Source organism: Dipteris shenzhenensis, chromosome 14, assembly GCF_047967505.1.
Source record: "Dipteris shenzhenensis isolate YYH24624 ecotype China chromosome 14, Dip_SZ_1.0, whole genome shotgun sequence".
NCBI classification, from domain to species: domain Eukaryota; kingdom Viridiplantae; phylum Streptophyta; class Polypodiopsida; order Gleicheniales; family Dipteridaceae; genus Dipteris; species Dipteris shenzhenensis.
In genome coordinates, this window is record NC_141609.1 from 53,972,515 (window position 1) to 53,988,148 (window position 15,634).

Consider the following 15,634-nt stretch of genomic DNA (forward strand, 5'->3'; position numbering starts at 1 on the left):
AGAGGGCTGATCTAATTTATCGATGGGCTTTGATGATCACTGCCAAGAGGGAAAAGACAGCAGTCTAACATCTATGAAGATCCATCTCATGCTCGATATCCAATCATCCCCTGTGAATCAGCTGAGAGAAAAAACCCTTCCACCAAAGCTCATTGCCAAGGAGTCTAACAACAAGCTTGCCTAGCAAGGCCATGCATTGTATGTCAGGATCGATAATAAAGAGGTCTCCCTCATGCTAGGGAAAAATGATAGTGCCTAGGCCACTTTAGCCCTTGGGTCATGTGTGCCATCAGATCTAGGACTCATAAAACCTGATTCAGGATAGGGGCTCTAGAGGTTGAGCCTAACGCGATGGAGCTCCAATAGAGTAGTTTCCTTTGGATGCTCTCCAAACAGGAGCAAACTACCCTGTGGGTGTGGTATCCAAGCGTATTTCGTGTCCCCGATATTTGGGATTAGTGCCTCTCTCTATCCATATGAAGCCAACCCTTTCATTGTAGAGCTCCCTCCAAGAAACTCGAGTCCTCTCTATCATAGGCCTTCTCAAAATCAAGTAGAAAATGGCTAGGGGCTGATGACTGTCCTTTGCCCATTGAACTGCTTGCCAGAATGAGAAGATATTATCAAAGATGCTCTTGCCTTGTACAAAGCCTGCCTAAGTGTTGTGTAGGAGGTAGGGTACGAGATGTTGGAGTTTGCAGCTTACTGCCTTGGTGAAGATTTTGTAGGTAGTGCCAAGGAGGATGATAGGCCTCCCTGAGAGAAGGGGTCTATTTCCCCCTTGGGGATGAGGTGATTTGAGTCTTTCCATACAGTAGGAAGGTAAATCTGTCGAAGGCTGAAGTGATGGAAGCCCCAACCTAAAGCTAGTGAGTGATGAAAAAGACAGATGTGATGCCATCATCACTTTGGCATTGCCTTTTGGCAAGGCAGGAAGTGTTGTCTTGATCTCCTATGTTGTATAAAGTGGCATCTAAGTGCGTTGTTATCTCCATTGTGACTAGACTAGGCATGTGCTTCCAAACTTTGCACTGAGCTCTATATCTGGCTAGGATGGACGCCTCAGTGGAATAGGGCGAGGAGTAGAAATTTGTCGCAACTTGTTTGACCAAAAGGGGTCATTTTGAGGATGTTGTAGTTGCTTGATACCCTTCCTGCTATGTCTCTGTTCCATGATGGAGAAGAAGTCTTTGTTACACGTTCCTCCAATCTAGGTCCTAAATGCCTTTGGAGCATGGTATCAGTACTTTGATCTTTGGTCACAAAGATGCTGTTGCTCTTGGCATGCGATAGTCTCTCATGAATTCAAGGATCTGAAGGGTGGTGAAAAGAAGTCAATAGGCATCTAACCATCGTCTTTTGAAGACTGATTTCCTCTCTCGATTTTTTTTTTGCGCAAAAAGTAGTGCTAGTTATATTACTTGAAAGCGAGAGTACAAGAAGGCCTGAAGGCCAGCGGGCTGTAATCACAAAACGGATTCAGCCCGAGAAGTCAAAATGCTAAATACAAGCCTCCTAGGGCATAATCGTCGGAGAGTGGACAAACAGCCACGGTGGAGGGGCGTAATGCCACTGAAGACTCTGAGTGGAGTGCTGGAAGAATAACTCCCGGTGGTCCCAGTCGCGAAGGAAACGTCGTCTCTTTTCCTTCCCTGCCCGAGACTCTCTCTGAATCTGATCCCACTGACCCTTGAGCGTGTGAATGATCGTGCTCCAGATATCTGCGAGGGTCTGGGTGGTAGAAGAAGTCTGAGCTCCTACAGTTTGCGCGCATTTGGAAGTCCAGATATGCCAGCCTGTGATGCTCCCTATGATCTCCCAAACTGGGTGCCGAGGCATCGCTCCTGCATCTGTCTCTGTCAAATGCCATGGGAAGCTGTCCATGTATGCCGAAGTGGCCTGCGTGATGAAAAAGACGGGATCCTGTCTAGAGAACTCATAGGCCAAGTGGTGTCCCGACTCAGTGCTGCACCAACAAACGGCTCCCCAAGTGATCGGTCCTAGCTCGGGTGTAGCCCTAGCTAAGATCCCCATGATTCCCTTCCAAACCGTTTGCGCGTGCGAGCAGCTCCAAAGGCAATGCTTCAGGGACTCCTCCTCCAGAAGACACATCTGGCAATGCCCCTCCTGCCCCATCTGTCTCAGCCAGCTACCAACTGGAAGCCCCTTGTGTGCCACCATCCAAAGGAAGTAGGAGATCTTCCTCGGATGCCAACTAGCCCAAAGAGTCTTCCAGAAAGTGTGAAGAAAGACCAAGGATATCCCCTGGGCATACCACCTATGTGCCTGTGTGGGTAGCCCACGCTGGAGAGCCCCAAGAGCACGTCGACCCGTGCGTGCACTGTAAGAAAAGAAGGGGGTAGGGTTCTCTGAGGTTTCCGACGGTGGCCAAAGCCACTCCCCTGGGTCCCATTCCACCTCTGACAAGGAACGGCCCTCCCATATCCAGAGTCTCCAATCCTGGTCCTGCGTAATCAGGGGGTCTATATGCCAAGTCTTCCCTTGCAGCCCTACAATGCGAAGGCGCTGCCAGGGAAGCTGGGGGTCGATCACGGCCTCTCTGCTCTGTAGGCGACTGTCATCAGTGATGGAGAAGAAATGTACCGAAGAATCCGAGAAGAGGCCTGCCACCACCAAAGGAATGCCTCATGGAGTGAACTGTCCTAGCCACCTCTCATCTCCCGAGAAGAGCTGTCCGGTGCCTACGGGAATCCTCCAACCTGCAGGGATGGCAACATCAATCTCTGCTCGTCGAGCCTGGATCCCACGTGCCGTACCTACTGCTGCTGCCAGCTCGCCTGGGCTCATCTGGCTGTAGACGTCCCTCCAAACCCGAAATGAGCATGCGGGCCCATGCGCCCAGAGCGCCCAAGGGATATGGGATCTCTCTCCAAGCTGACGACCTGTATCATCTGTCACCTAGCTGCTCCAGATCAAGGGCTGTCTGTCTGTCTCCTCTCGGTAGCTAGGGGGAACCTGGGAAAGGCTGTGTCGCAACTTCCTCCAGACCGAAATGAGGCTACGGAGGAAGGGGGAACGGGGCTGAGTCAAAGGAGCTGAAGTGAAGATCCATCGAATAGAAGGCTGCCAAACACCCCCTCTCTGGGGAGTACACCCACTGAGACCATGCTGTAGCAAGAGCTTCCACGTCAGTCCTCTTGGGGTCAGAGCGCGGACGACTAGCTTGCCAAGAAGTGCCTGACTCTGCAGCTCTGGATCTATGATGCCAAGGCCGCCCTCTGCCTGGGGGAGAATGACCGTCTGCCAGGCGACCCTAGCTCTGGTGGTGTCGGAACCGTTTGAACCAGACCATAGGAAGTTCCGCACTAGTCTCCTCAGATGGGCTACACAAGACCTCGAAAAACACCAACAGGAGGCCACATACCAAGCAGTGGCAAGAAGGACCTGGTTGACCACAAGGGCCCTGCCTACTAAGGAAAGCCGAGCCGTGCTCCAGAAAGCAAGCTTCCGTCGTATGGAGGCTAGGACCGGCAAGAACTGTTGAGCCGGTGTGATGTCCAGGCCTACTTGGAATCCCAGGTAACGTGTCGTCTGTCCTCTGGGGATCCAGCGAAACCCCAGGAAAATACCCCACTGTGCTAAGATGAAGCATTGTTTAAGGCCTAAGGAGCCATGTTAGTCAATGGAAGCTACATGCTCTAGATATCCACAATCTGCTTTGGAACTCTTCATCAAGGTACATGGAGTCTTGTATCCTTACGTTGGTAGAAGATGTTGTTCGTACCAACTCCTTGATGAGGAGGACAACGGAAAGGTGGTTGGACATGGTTGTACCTGCTAACATGAGAGTGCAACCTCGTCTATCCAAAGCCCAATCCTCAATGTAGAAGCAGTTAATCCCTATTTGAATAGCCCCCATTGAGTCTCCTATTAGACCACTCATAATGAACATTGACCTCACTGATTTGAAGAAGCTCCTCATACCAACTATCTTCTGAATATGAATTCTTCCCAAGCCGCTCTCTCAAATGCGAGGACAACACCATAATTTCCCCCCTCTTATCAATAGGCTTCTCTACCATATTCTATCCAAGAGCGAGCGTGTGGTAGGCATGTATAAACATTTCTTGGCACCTCGATTCCTTCTAAGATTGGGTGCTATAGATCCAATATGAGAGCTCCACAGAAGGAGTATGATCCCATTGTGAAACCAGCCTTAGCAACATAAAAGGTGGTAGGATCCACTTAATTACAGCATACACAGTAAATTGACAAATGATTATGCACCACGGATCAAATCAGAAGGGAGCTAGAGCGCTCCTACTCAGATACAAGGACACCAATTGGCCCCAAACGTTGGCACCCCTTGCGGTATTTATTTAACATTCATTTGAAGCCAAGTGGCTGATTACAAAGGTCTCTGGGACGCTGCACCACAGGCAAACCAACGCCCACAGGCTCCCCGTCCAGCCCACCCTGTAATTCCTTGCTCAACTCCAAACTGTGAAATGGCATCCAATTACTAGACAACCCTGTGTCCTCAGCCAACCAAAGCATTCAACAGAGACCCCAAAAGCATCCACTGTCCTGCAATTGCACAACCAAGTGCCCAACCAGCTAGACACGACTACACAATTGTAAGATAGCTCCCACACAGCTAGATTGTGGTGCAATCAAACCAAATCGCTATCCCAAAACAGGTCGAATCAACCTAGAGCCTTCCTGGCCACAAACCACGGCATGAATCCACCTTCCCCGTGAGGAATCAATTCCAAATGCAATAACTAGCCAGCAACAAGTCCAAGAACGGCAAAAACAGATAAAGAGAAGCCTTCCTTCGCCAAGAATCCTCTAAAAACAGGTAAAACCCTAAATCCAGCGAGAAATAGTAGATCCAGCTCTGGCCTGGCCTAGAAACAGCTTAGGATAAGTCTTCCAAGCCTTGAGAACAGAAAAACCAGCAACAACAGCCCAAAAAGCAAGCAGAAAATAGGTCGAAATCCTTGAAGACAGCTCTTGTTCAGCCAAAAACAATTCACAGCACCTAGTAGCAGCTCCTGGACAGCCCATAAACCAACTGCAACTACTGGAACAGCCCCTGATCAACTGCGAATTTCCCAGACAAGCGCCTAGGCAAATTGCGATTTCTCCTGGAGCTCCTTGGCAGCCTCCTGGCAGATTTGCGAATTCTCCTGGCAGTCCCTGGATCCTCCTGGCAGATGGCGATTTTGATCTGGCAGCAGCTAGCAGCTCCAACAGGTCACGACTGATGATCTGGCTCCTTCTGGGCTGATTCCGGCCTCCTATCCCCAAAAGCAGGGCACTCTGCTCTTTTTGGAATCATATGTTAAAATTAGCAATTTTTGATTGCACCGCTCTTTTGGCCCCTATTGAACACTTTAGCCCTAGGAATTAATTGCCTAGTAACTATGTGCACATTCGCCAGATGCACTCTCACGAAAGCCCACCCCAGATGCAGTGTCTGTTAAGCCGCAAGTTTCAGCGATAACCATTGCATATCATGATGAGCTTGATGCCATGAAGGATCAATATGCCAATGATGCTGATTTTGCAAGGATTTATGATCAGTTGGTTGATGGACAGAGGCATGAGCACTATACTCTCAAAGAGGGTTTTCTGATGATGCATGGTAGACTGTGTGTCACGAAACAATTGAGGCTAAAAGTGTTAACAGAGAGTCATGCTCCACCCTATGCAGGACACAGAGGCATTGATGCCACCATCAAAGCTGTGGAGCACTACTTCTTTTGGCCATCATTGAGAAAGGATGTCGAGGTATATGTTAGGACATGCATCACCTACCACAAGGTGAAATATGACAGACAAAAGCCGGTTGGACTGCTGCAGCCTTTACCTATTCCCGATCGACCCTAGCAAAGCATTTTATCTTCGATCTTCCTCGTACACCATCGGGACATGATGGGATATGGACCATTATTTATAGATTCAGCAAGCAGGCCCATTTTATTCGCATACGGAAGAAGATTACAGCAAACCAGATGGCGAGTCTTTTTATGTCTTATGTGTTCAAACATCATGGGATGCCTCAATCAATTGTCAGTGATCGAGACCCGCATATGACAAGTCTTTTTTTTTTTTCCCCCAAGAAAGAGACTTCTATTAAGAGAAAAAACCTGCGAGAGCAAGCTCAAAGTGGAATACATCATGAAACCATGAGGATAAATAAGCCCCCTCAAAATGAGGTGGAAAACAACCAAGGTTGAGGCTGAAAGTGACAAGTCTTTTTTGGGGGGGTATCTTTGAGAATATGGGTATCATGCTGAATTTCTCATCCTTTTTCCATCCTGAATCAGATGGGCAGTCAGAAGAAGCGAACTGCACTGCCCTTGATCTTTTCAAGTGCTATGTTTTGGATCAGCAATTGAAATGGGAATAATTTCTGCCACTTGTTGAGTTTGCGTACAACAACGCTGTACACTCATCCACAAGGAAAGCACCCTTTGAAATTGTGGCAGGCGAACGGAAGGTACCTCCCATTCTGCATACGAAAGAGAAGATTTTCGAAGCGGACAGATTTGTGGAAAGTTTGGATATTGCTTACTAGAAGGTCAAAACAGCCCTCCAAAAAAGCCAAGAGAAGCACAAACTGGCAGCAGATAAGCGTCGCCGCGAGTTACTCCTGAAAGAGGGCAATTGGGTGCTGCTGCGTTTCCAAAAAGCACGACTCAGGAAGATGAAAGGCAAGGACAAATTGTACACAAAGCTGACGATGAGGTACTATGGTCCTTTCCAGCTTCTTGAGAGGATTAATGATGTAGCTTATAGGCTGAAGCTACCTGCAACCTGATAATCATTAATGTTAGAAAAGAGGTTTGTATTTGAATCTTAGAAAAGAGGCGTGTTTTATCATCAACTCGTGGGAATTTGACACCAACTCCACACACAAACTTTCAATTGCTTGCAATGGAAGGGCACCACTCCAACCAGGGGATTGTATTACTCACTCATACAATTTTTTGTACTCCAGGGTCTTGTTTAAAGAGCACGATATGTCAAATTGATGTCAAATGAGTGTGGAGTCATCTTTTTGAAATCTCCACGTGGTACTTGTTACTCCAGCAAGTTTGTTTGTTGACTTAACCCTTAAAACTCTTTGACTTCAATGGAATGCTGTGTTTACATGTTGCCTTCTCCCCAAGCAAGACTTCGAGGATCACATGAGATCAGACAACAAACTGATACTCTAAATGTTGAAGAAAGATATCAGAAGACCTTAGGAGCAGACTGCACTGAGGATGAGACAGCTGATGACCCTGCTTTGCAGACTTAACCCTTAAAACTCTTTGACTTCAATGGAATGCTTTGTTTACATGTTGCCTTCTCCCCAAGCAAGACTTGGAGGATCACATGAGATCAGACAACAAACTGATACTCTGCATCTAGAGTTTTATGAGGAGGGGCATGATTGAATTTGAGAAACTAGCTGACTATTTTATATAAAACTAACATGTCTATGCATCTAGAGCCTTATGTGGAGGGGCATGATTGACTTTGAGAAACTATATTTTATTTTTGGTTTGAACTTTGATCTTGACTGTAGAAATTAAAATTAGATACTGGATGCTTTGTTTTTGTCAGGTGAAAAACACTGGAGTAGTAGTTGTCTCAAAATCATTTTAATAATTTGCAGATAAAATACCACTACATAGCTTATCTTGTAAGTGGTCAAAGTTTTTCTTCTCTGAGATCATTCTCACCTTTATGATGTGGCTGTAAAGAGAAGTGTCTTGTGAATGTGTATGTCTTTCTGTTCTTTATCCTTTATAGCAGTGGATTTCCCAAATGTAGATATAGCTGTGGATTTTGAAATATTGTCTTACTTTTTTGGAATGATCATCTAGACTGCCATGCTTTCGAGAATGCATTTGCATAACAAATTTGTGTATGGATTTGAAGTAACAGCTCCCTAGTTTTTGTACGACTCATATTGAGAGGAGTTGAGCAATCTTGTCTTTGAACAGGAATTCGGCTGGGAAAATAGGTTTTTGTGGGCAATGGAGATGTTACAAGTGTGCTCAAATAATAGATGATAGTACTTGTGTGAATGAAACTTTGTGATCTATGGAGAAGTGTTATGCAGGTTTATGGCGGCAGTGCTGCAAAAAATTGCAGAGCATCATGCTTCAGTTGTTGCTGTGGTTGGTAAAGGGCATATTTCAGGCATAGCAAAAAATTGGGATCGTGATATTTCTGTGAGTATGCAATTATGCAATTTTACCTATGTTTGAGAAAACATTCATACACATTGCTGACACCACCTGTTGGTGCTCTTTCCAAGTGCTCTAATAGCAATGGCTAGTTGTGATTTGTGAATGCCTAGCTAGAATAGTATGATGTGGGATGTGATGGAGAGGATGCCTATATTGTGAGAATATTAACACGTCTTATAGTGGATGCCATTGGATTGGAAATGATCCCCATTTTACTCAACAGAGGTAACAAGGTGCCATTCCTGAGCTATTGAGTATCATGTGTCTCTCCAATCTCAGAAAGATGGAGCTATGTGCAAGAAATAGGTTGACATATGTGCATGTGTAGAGAGAGAGAGAGAGAGAGAGAGAGAGAGAGAGATTAACATCTTCAAGAGGCTTCATGGGCCTATGAGGCAAAATACAGCCAAAAAGTGTAGCTACCAAGTCTGGGTACCGGAGAAAGAAAGAAAGTTTATTAAAGTCTTCGGAAGACCGATGGGTCTATTAGGTTGTGAAAAACTTGGTACAAATAAGCTGTGGGGGTGGAGCTACTAAATGAGCATCCATGCCAATGTAGAATGCAGAATGCAAAAATGCAAAGTGATAGTACTAAGTACAACATAGTCATCCGAGTGGTCGACTACAAATCATCATCATCATCATCATCATCATCATCCTCGCCATCAGGAAATCAGGGTGGATGAGGCGGCAATGGAGGCATGAAATCGGCGATAGAGTGTTGTTGGCTGCTCATGGGTGTGGCTCTATGACGTCTCCTAGTCATAGCTCTGCGTCTAACAAGGGCCACACTAACCCCCGTCAGTCTAGCTCCAACTCTGAACAGAGAGAGGATGTCTCCAAGTGTGATCTGTGCATCAACCCTCTGTCTGAGCTGTCGGGTCACTGGCTCTGGATCGCGATCATGTCGAAGCCTCGTTTCGCGGGTGTCCATGTAATTTGGCAGAAAGAACTCCGTAATAGAGCTTTGAGAAGGATCTGCTAAGGAATAAGTGTGTTCTTGTCTCCGTGATCGAAGTATCCTCTCGCGGTGCCTGACTACCTCACGGATTACCTGGTTGACCTCGTGTGACAGGAGGGGAGAAAACGGAGCATCCATACTGTATTGGAAGGGAGGGAGTCTATCCATGTGGAGCCCTAGTCGCTCAAACCATCTCTGAGTGCGTGCATACCAGTATCTCTGGTCCCCCCCTACTATTAAGTGCCATAGAGGAAGATAAAGCTAGCCAAGAGTCTACTGTGCCTAGAAGTGTAATCCCCGTACTCCCTCACTCGGTGCAGATACGTGATGACCTGAAATGCAGCATCTAGCTGTAATGGGGATGACCCAAACTCAGCTTGAATGATCTGGTGAGGAACTGACGGCTTACCACGAATCATCCGTGATAGCATGAGAACTTGTAGCCGCCCCACATGAGCCCACTCTGTATCCGACAAGTCTGGCCCCCAACAAGGGCTCCCATACATCCCTACTGGGCGGACCAAGGATTCAAAGAGCAACCCCTTGGTCCGTGGATCCTGAAAGTGCGAGCAGAGGCAATGTATCTCTAGTCTGGCCAGTGAAGTGTATCCCCTACGCAAGCAGGCGTGCATTGCGGGTCTCATAGTGAAGATGGGTCCGGAGAAGACAACCCCCAGATACGTGTATGATGAAACTATTTGAACAGGTGACCCATCAAACGTGAACTGCTCTTGGTGCAAGATGGCTCGAGGTGTGTTGAAGACCATATCCTTGGTTTTACCAAGGTTGACCTTAAAATAATGAGACTCACAAAAGGAGTGTAGTGCATCAAGGTGTCTCTGCGGCCCCTTTGCTAAGGGAGACAAAAGTGCCACGTCATCTGCATATAGCAATATCTGGATGAGAGTGCCAGCAAGAGAGCATCCATCCCCCCCCTGTGTCTGCATCACTGTCTCGAGCTCGTCAATGTAGAGGCCAAATAGGGTAGGTGATAAAGGACACCCTTGTTTGACCCCAATAGTGCTCATGATCTTGTTTGTCCACCTCGACCCTGCCTGGACTCTACTTGAGACTCTCCTAAAGTTCCATGACAGCCTAAATAATCTCCTGGCCATAACCCAAATCCTGTAGGAAGGCATCTTATCAACGATGACGTAGTGAACTATGCTAGAGCGTCCCCCATGTGGGAAACAAGTGAAACAACTTGAAGAGGGCCATCGGCTAAGACCATTGTAAATGATGAGGTCATACATCCTAGCCATATCCAAAAGTGCATGTCCATATAGATTGCGGCCGAGAGAGAGAGTTTATTAAAGTCTGCTAAAGACTGATGGGTCTATGAGACTGATAGAAAACCCTCTCCTTTGAGTCTTCTCAAAATGCCTTGACCACCTAATCCTTGTTGTGATTTATACACCACCTATGTTGGTGCTTCCACTGTCGGGCTCTGGTATCAGGACATGGAGGTGTGGCTATTGCACCAAAGTGGAAAATAGCTCTACCAATCGAGTCCTCCATCATATTTTTGGAGGTAAGGGTGTAGGGCCTTGTCAGTTATCCCACAAGACGTAACTGATAAAATATTGCGAGAAAACTCCGACCTTGCAAACATAGCAGTAGCACGTGCCCTTGGGCTTCCTCACAGAATCCACAGTCAAAGGTGTGGAGCACTTCTTCTACTGGCCGACTTTAAGGAAGGATGTTGAGGCTTATGTCAAGACATGCATCACTCGTTAGAAGGTAAAGTATGATAGGCAAAAGCCAACTGGATTGCCACAATCATTGCCTATTCCGGATAGACCCTGGCAAAGCATTGCCATGGACTTCATCTTCAATCTGCCTCGTACACCATTAGTACATGATAGAATTTGGACCATAACTTGCAGATTCAGCAAGCAGGCCCACTTTATTCCAGTGCGGAAGAAAATTACAGCAGATGAGATGGTGAGATTATTTATGTCTCATATTTTCAAGCACCATGGGATGCCTCGATCCATTGTCAGTGATCGAGACCCCCATATGACCAGCCTTTTTTGGAGAGGTTTGTTTGAGAACATGGGTACTACTTTGAATTTTTCATCTTCTTTCCACCCACAGTCTGATGGACAGTCAGAAGAGGCAAACTCTAATGCCCTCGATCTTCTCAAATGTTATGTTTCAGACCAGCAAACAAAATGGGAACAATTTTTGCTACTGGTTGAGTTTGCGTACAACAATACAGTGCATTCTTGCATAGGGAAAGCAACCTTCAAAGTTGTGGAAGGCGGAAGAAAGGTACCTCCTATTTTGCACACCAAAGAGAAGATCTTCGAAGTGGACAGATTTGTGGAAAGCTTAGATGTAACCTATCAGAAGGTAAAAATAGCCCTCTAGAAAAGCTAGGAGAAGCATAAAAGAGCAGCAGATAAGCATTGACGTGAATTGGTCTTTAAAGATGATGATTGGGTGTTGCTGCGTTTTCAAAAAGCAAGACTTAGGCAGATGAAAGGCAAGAATAAGGTGTACACCAAACTGAAAATGCAGTACTATGGACCTTTCCAAGTCTTGCAAAAGATAAATGGTGTAGCTTACAGGCTGAAGCTACCCATTGGACAATTCACAATGCCTTTCATGTGAGTTTGTTGACGCCTTTCCAGGGAGATGTGCCAGAAGACATGTTTGATGAGAAACAGCCTGAAGTGGAGGAACGGGATGAGATTTTGGTTCCGTAATAGATTCTGGCACACCGTGAAAGGAAAGTCAGAGGTAGAGTTTGCAAAAGGTACTACTCAGCACTGGATGCCAAGTGGATGGATGAAGGTGAACTGGCATATTCACCTAGGGTATTGCAACTCTACTTGGAAGCATTTCAGCTCGAGCCCACTGCAGTACAGGCTCATTCAGGCTCAGCAGAGCAGAGGTCTGGAGCATTGCCTGATGTTCAAGAGGGGGGTAGCACCTCCACTCCCTTGTGACAGCTCACAAGATATCTAGAGGTTGCTTGGTGACACTACAGGTCTCATCCAAGCTACTGGTTGCTGACAATATTTCAGCCGTGAAACCTCTATGATGAGTGTACTAGTCACTCCACACAGGTGATGCATTGATGTATGGATGGATTCGCGCGCTCTCCTAGACCATATCATCATTGCTGGTTGTATATCACAGATCATGTATTATCTGGTATGGGCCATTCATGTCTTTTCCATTGTTGTTTATTTGTTGTATTTTACAACAGCAAATGAGATTGTTTGCTGTCTCAAGAGAGGGGTATGTCACGGAGACGTGAATGTGTAGCTAACCCCGTGGCTACCTCCATCGTTACTTTGGCCGAGGGGACTGGCCTAGTTGAAGCACCCACTTCCTAGAAGTCCCTCGTCCAATTCTCAGTGCACCCCCTAGGCCCAAATGCTAGGGGTTGAGGGGTCTAAACGTGAGGCCCAAGAGAAACCATTGTTTCCTTGGGTTAGAGGGTTAGGATTTGAATTCTTTTCAGTGGATATGAGTCGGGTGATTATTACGAGTATCACTGACTGTCTCATGATCATCTAACTTTAAAAATCTCACTAATTAATTGCAATAGTCACACTAATTTGCACAAATCATATAACTTGCACCAGCCTCACTAATCACAGATCTATCCAACTTCTTTAATTCACAATGGAGAAATCACATTGTGAATTATCGTACACTTTGATGGCTACTCGGTGTAGGATGCAAGGGACTTCACGTTCTGCATCGGCCAAGAGGACCATTTTTCTTAGAGAGTGGAGAGGCAGTCCCTTCTCCTCCCAGTCTCTCAGCATTTTCAGCCACAATCCTGGTTTAACTTTAAGTTTATATATTTTTGAGTGGCACGTCACCACTTTTTTAAGGTATGTATGATGTATTTGGGCCTTGAAAGCATTGCTCCAAGGCCTTTCTTTCATATTAATAGAATCTTTTTCACGTAAAGATGTCAAGCATTATTGAAATAGATTTCATGAAGCTTTTCATGGTTGAGGAAATGCCTCGGTGTTTCTTTTAATGCTAATTATTTGGCTGCAGGTTCATACACTCATGGAAGTTCCAAGGAAGAAACCTCTTTGGACCACATCATCCAAATTATTTTTCTCAGGAGCTTTGGCAGTATCAATAGTTGCCTTTATCTCATTTAAATTTTCTAATGCAGAATGATTAATCGCTTTTGTCAGTAAATAAAAGGCTAATTCAAGCATGGTTTCAAGTTAGCTTCTGTGCAGAGTCGTATTGCATGGTATGGGCATCAACGTTGTACACTTGATGTGTTCAAGTAATTGTACTGTTTTGCAAAGACGCTATTTTTGGTAAAGAAGTTACTCATCAAGATTTCATTCTCAAGAAATCAAATTTTATTCTTTTGGTATATGTTTGTCCATGCTGAGAGAATCCTGATTATAAGCTCACATTATAGAGCTTCAAAATGCGACTAAATTCTCCCAAGAGCGAGGTTGTCATAGGGATAGGGTTCCATTTTATTTCTATTTAAGTCTCTTTCTTTTAGGAGAGGGTTCTATTTGATTTCTGTGTAGATGTTTTTCTTTTAAGACATGCTTCGCACACTCTAACAAGTCTTAGCTGCGGTTGTGTATCTCCGTCTCCCACACCTATGTGAGGGAGAGCAAACAGGTTGAATACTTATATGAATAAGTGAGAATAGCATACGAGGAATCTGAATGAATTCTAGCACATAGGCAAGAAAAGTTTATATTATGAAAATGTTTCTAGAAACGTGTTTCAAGATCTTAATCCGAACTAAAGTCTAATACACATATGACCACCTCGAATGTCTAGACATCAATGATCATACTCAGACCCTCTCTCTCTCTCTCTCTCTCTCTCTCTCTCTCTCTCTCTCTCTCTCTCTCTCTGTGCTCAGCTCCGGTGCTTGCTCTAGTCACTCATCTCCCACGCTCTCTCCTCTGCTCCCAGCCGCTCACTTCTCCCTCTCCCATCTGCTCCTAGCCGCTCAGCTCCAGCCGCCTTAGCTCTCTCCTAGTCATAGCAGACTCGAAAAGGTAGCCGCCGTCGTCCACAACCTGCTGGTTGTTCATTTCTTCGTTTTGCTCTCACTTCAAAGGTTCCTCGAAAGTTCTACACAGTGCCGCCACAATTTGTTTTTGAACTTGAGTTTAGTTCAGTTCAATTAGTCCAGCTCGGTTCAATTCAATTTCAGTAACTTCAGTCCGGTTCAGTTTAGTCACTCCAGTTCAGTTTCAACTCCATGTCTTGACGCCAGGTTGGGTTGAACCCCTGGCCCAGCATGGAGGTTAGGATCAGCATTGGGTTAGGCAAATTTATGCAGGCCCTTATGGAGCCTACCAAGATGAAGTCATTTGCTACCTCGCCCTCAGCTAGTAAGATTTCTTACTCAATTGTTTTGCAGCTTTTGCCCCGACTCAGCGTGCAAAGACATCACCAAATAGAAGACCATTTTAAATCCACAAGAGCTTATATATTCTCTAGAGCTTGAAGTTCAAGAGTTCAAGCTTTGGCTTGCAGCTCTAGAAAGAAGAGTTCATGATATGGAGGGTAATGGAAAGCAAGAAGTCAACCATGAGGTATAAAAAAATGTAATGCATCTCCACCAACACTACAACTAGTTTCTAAAATGCAGGACATGGTCACCACTCAAGTGAAATCTATGAAACAAGAGATGATTGTTGGCTGATGTGAATGGCAAATTGAACAAAGTCGATCTTTACAGGGAAATGAAAGAGCTAGAATGTTAGATGAATAATAGAATGATCCTACATGTTATGGGTTTAAAATATGGATGATGAAGAGAAAGACATGGATGATTAAGAAGGAAATACCACAAGTTGAATGGAATGAGAGTGATATAACCAATATCTATCAAATTGGCACTCAAGCACAAGTCTACTTCAAAGAGAAGGCAGCAAGAGTTAGGATCTTGAGACAAAGAGAGGACCTGACTTTAAAATAATGAAAGTAAAGAAAGCACACAAATCAGACAAATGGGCAGTTTATTGAGATAGGTAAGCACTGATTAGGGATTCTAAATCTAAACCCAAAGACTCTTAGTGTTAAGCTAATGTTATAAAGGCCACCTTATGATAGTATTAGAATGTAATTTTTTTCCTTAATAACTCTATTCTCTGGTTATCCAAATGTAGTCAATCACTTTTTTGATGTAGTACTTTGTCTCAGACCCGTCGTGAGGTCTTCTGTTGACGTTAATAGATCTCTCTCTCTCTCTCTCTCTCTAACAAAAGATGACTGTTGATGCCAGCAATGAAGTGAAGAAAGTCAAGCTTGATATGAAAGTAAAAGAACACGAAACCGAAATAAATAATAAAATGATTCTATGCATTGGGGATTACAAGATGGATGCCTTGATGATGAGGAGAAAGACATGGATGACAAAATCAAATGCCTAGAGAAGGAAATGCACAACTCGAATGAGATGAAAATGATATATACAATATTACTTTAAAAGAAA

The 15,634-nt window shown here is 45.0% G+C and overlaps 1 protein-coding gene across 1 annotated transcript in view; it reads left to right on the forward strand.

Annotated features, from left to right (window-relative positions):
• The window catches only part of LOC147894827 (uncharacterized), a 101,199-nt gene extending 87,578 nt beyond the window's left edge, over positions 1-13,621 (forward strand). Inside the window, exons 8-9 of the mRNA XM_087384337.1 lie at positions 8,084-8,195; positions 13,201-13,621. Of these exons, the coding sequence (XP_087240463.1) occupies positions 8,084-8,195; positions 13,201-13,329 (241 nt within the window). The 3' untranslated portion in view covers positions 13,330-13,621. The remainder of the gene's footprint in view (positions 1-8,083; positions 8,196-13,200) is intronic.
• The last annotated feature ends 2,013 nt before the right edge of the window (positions 13,622-15,634 follow it).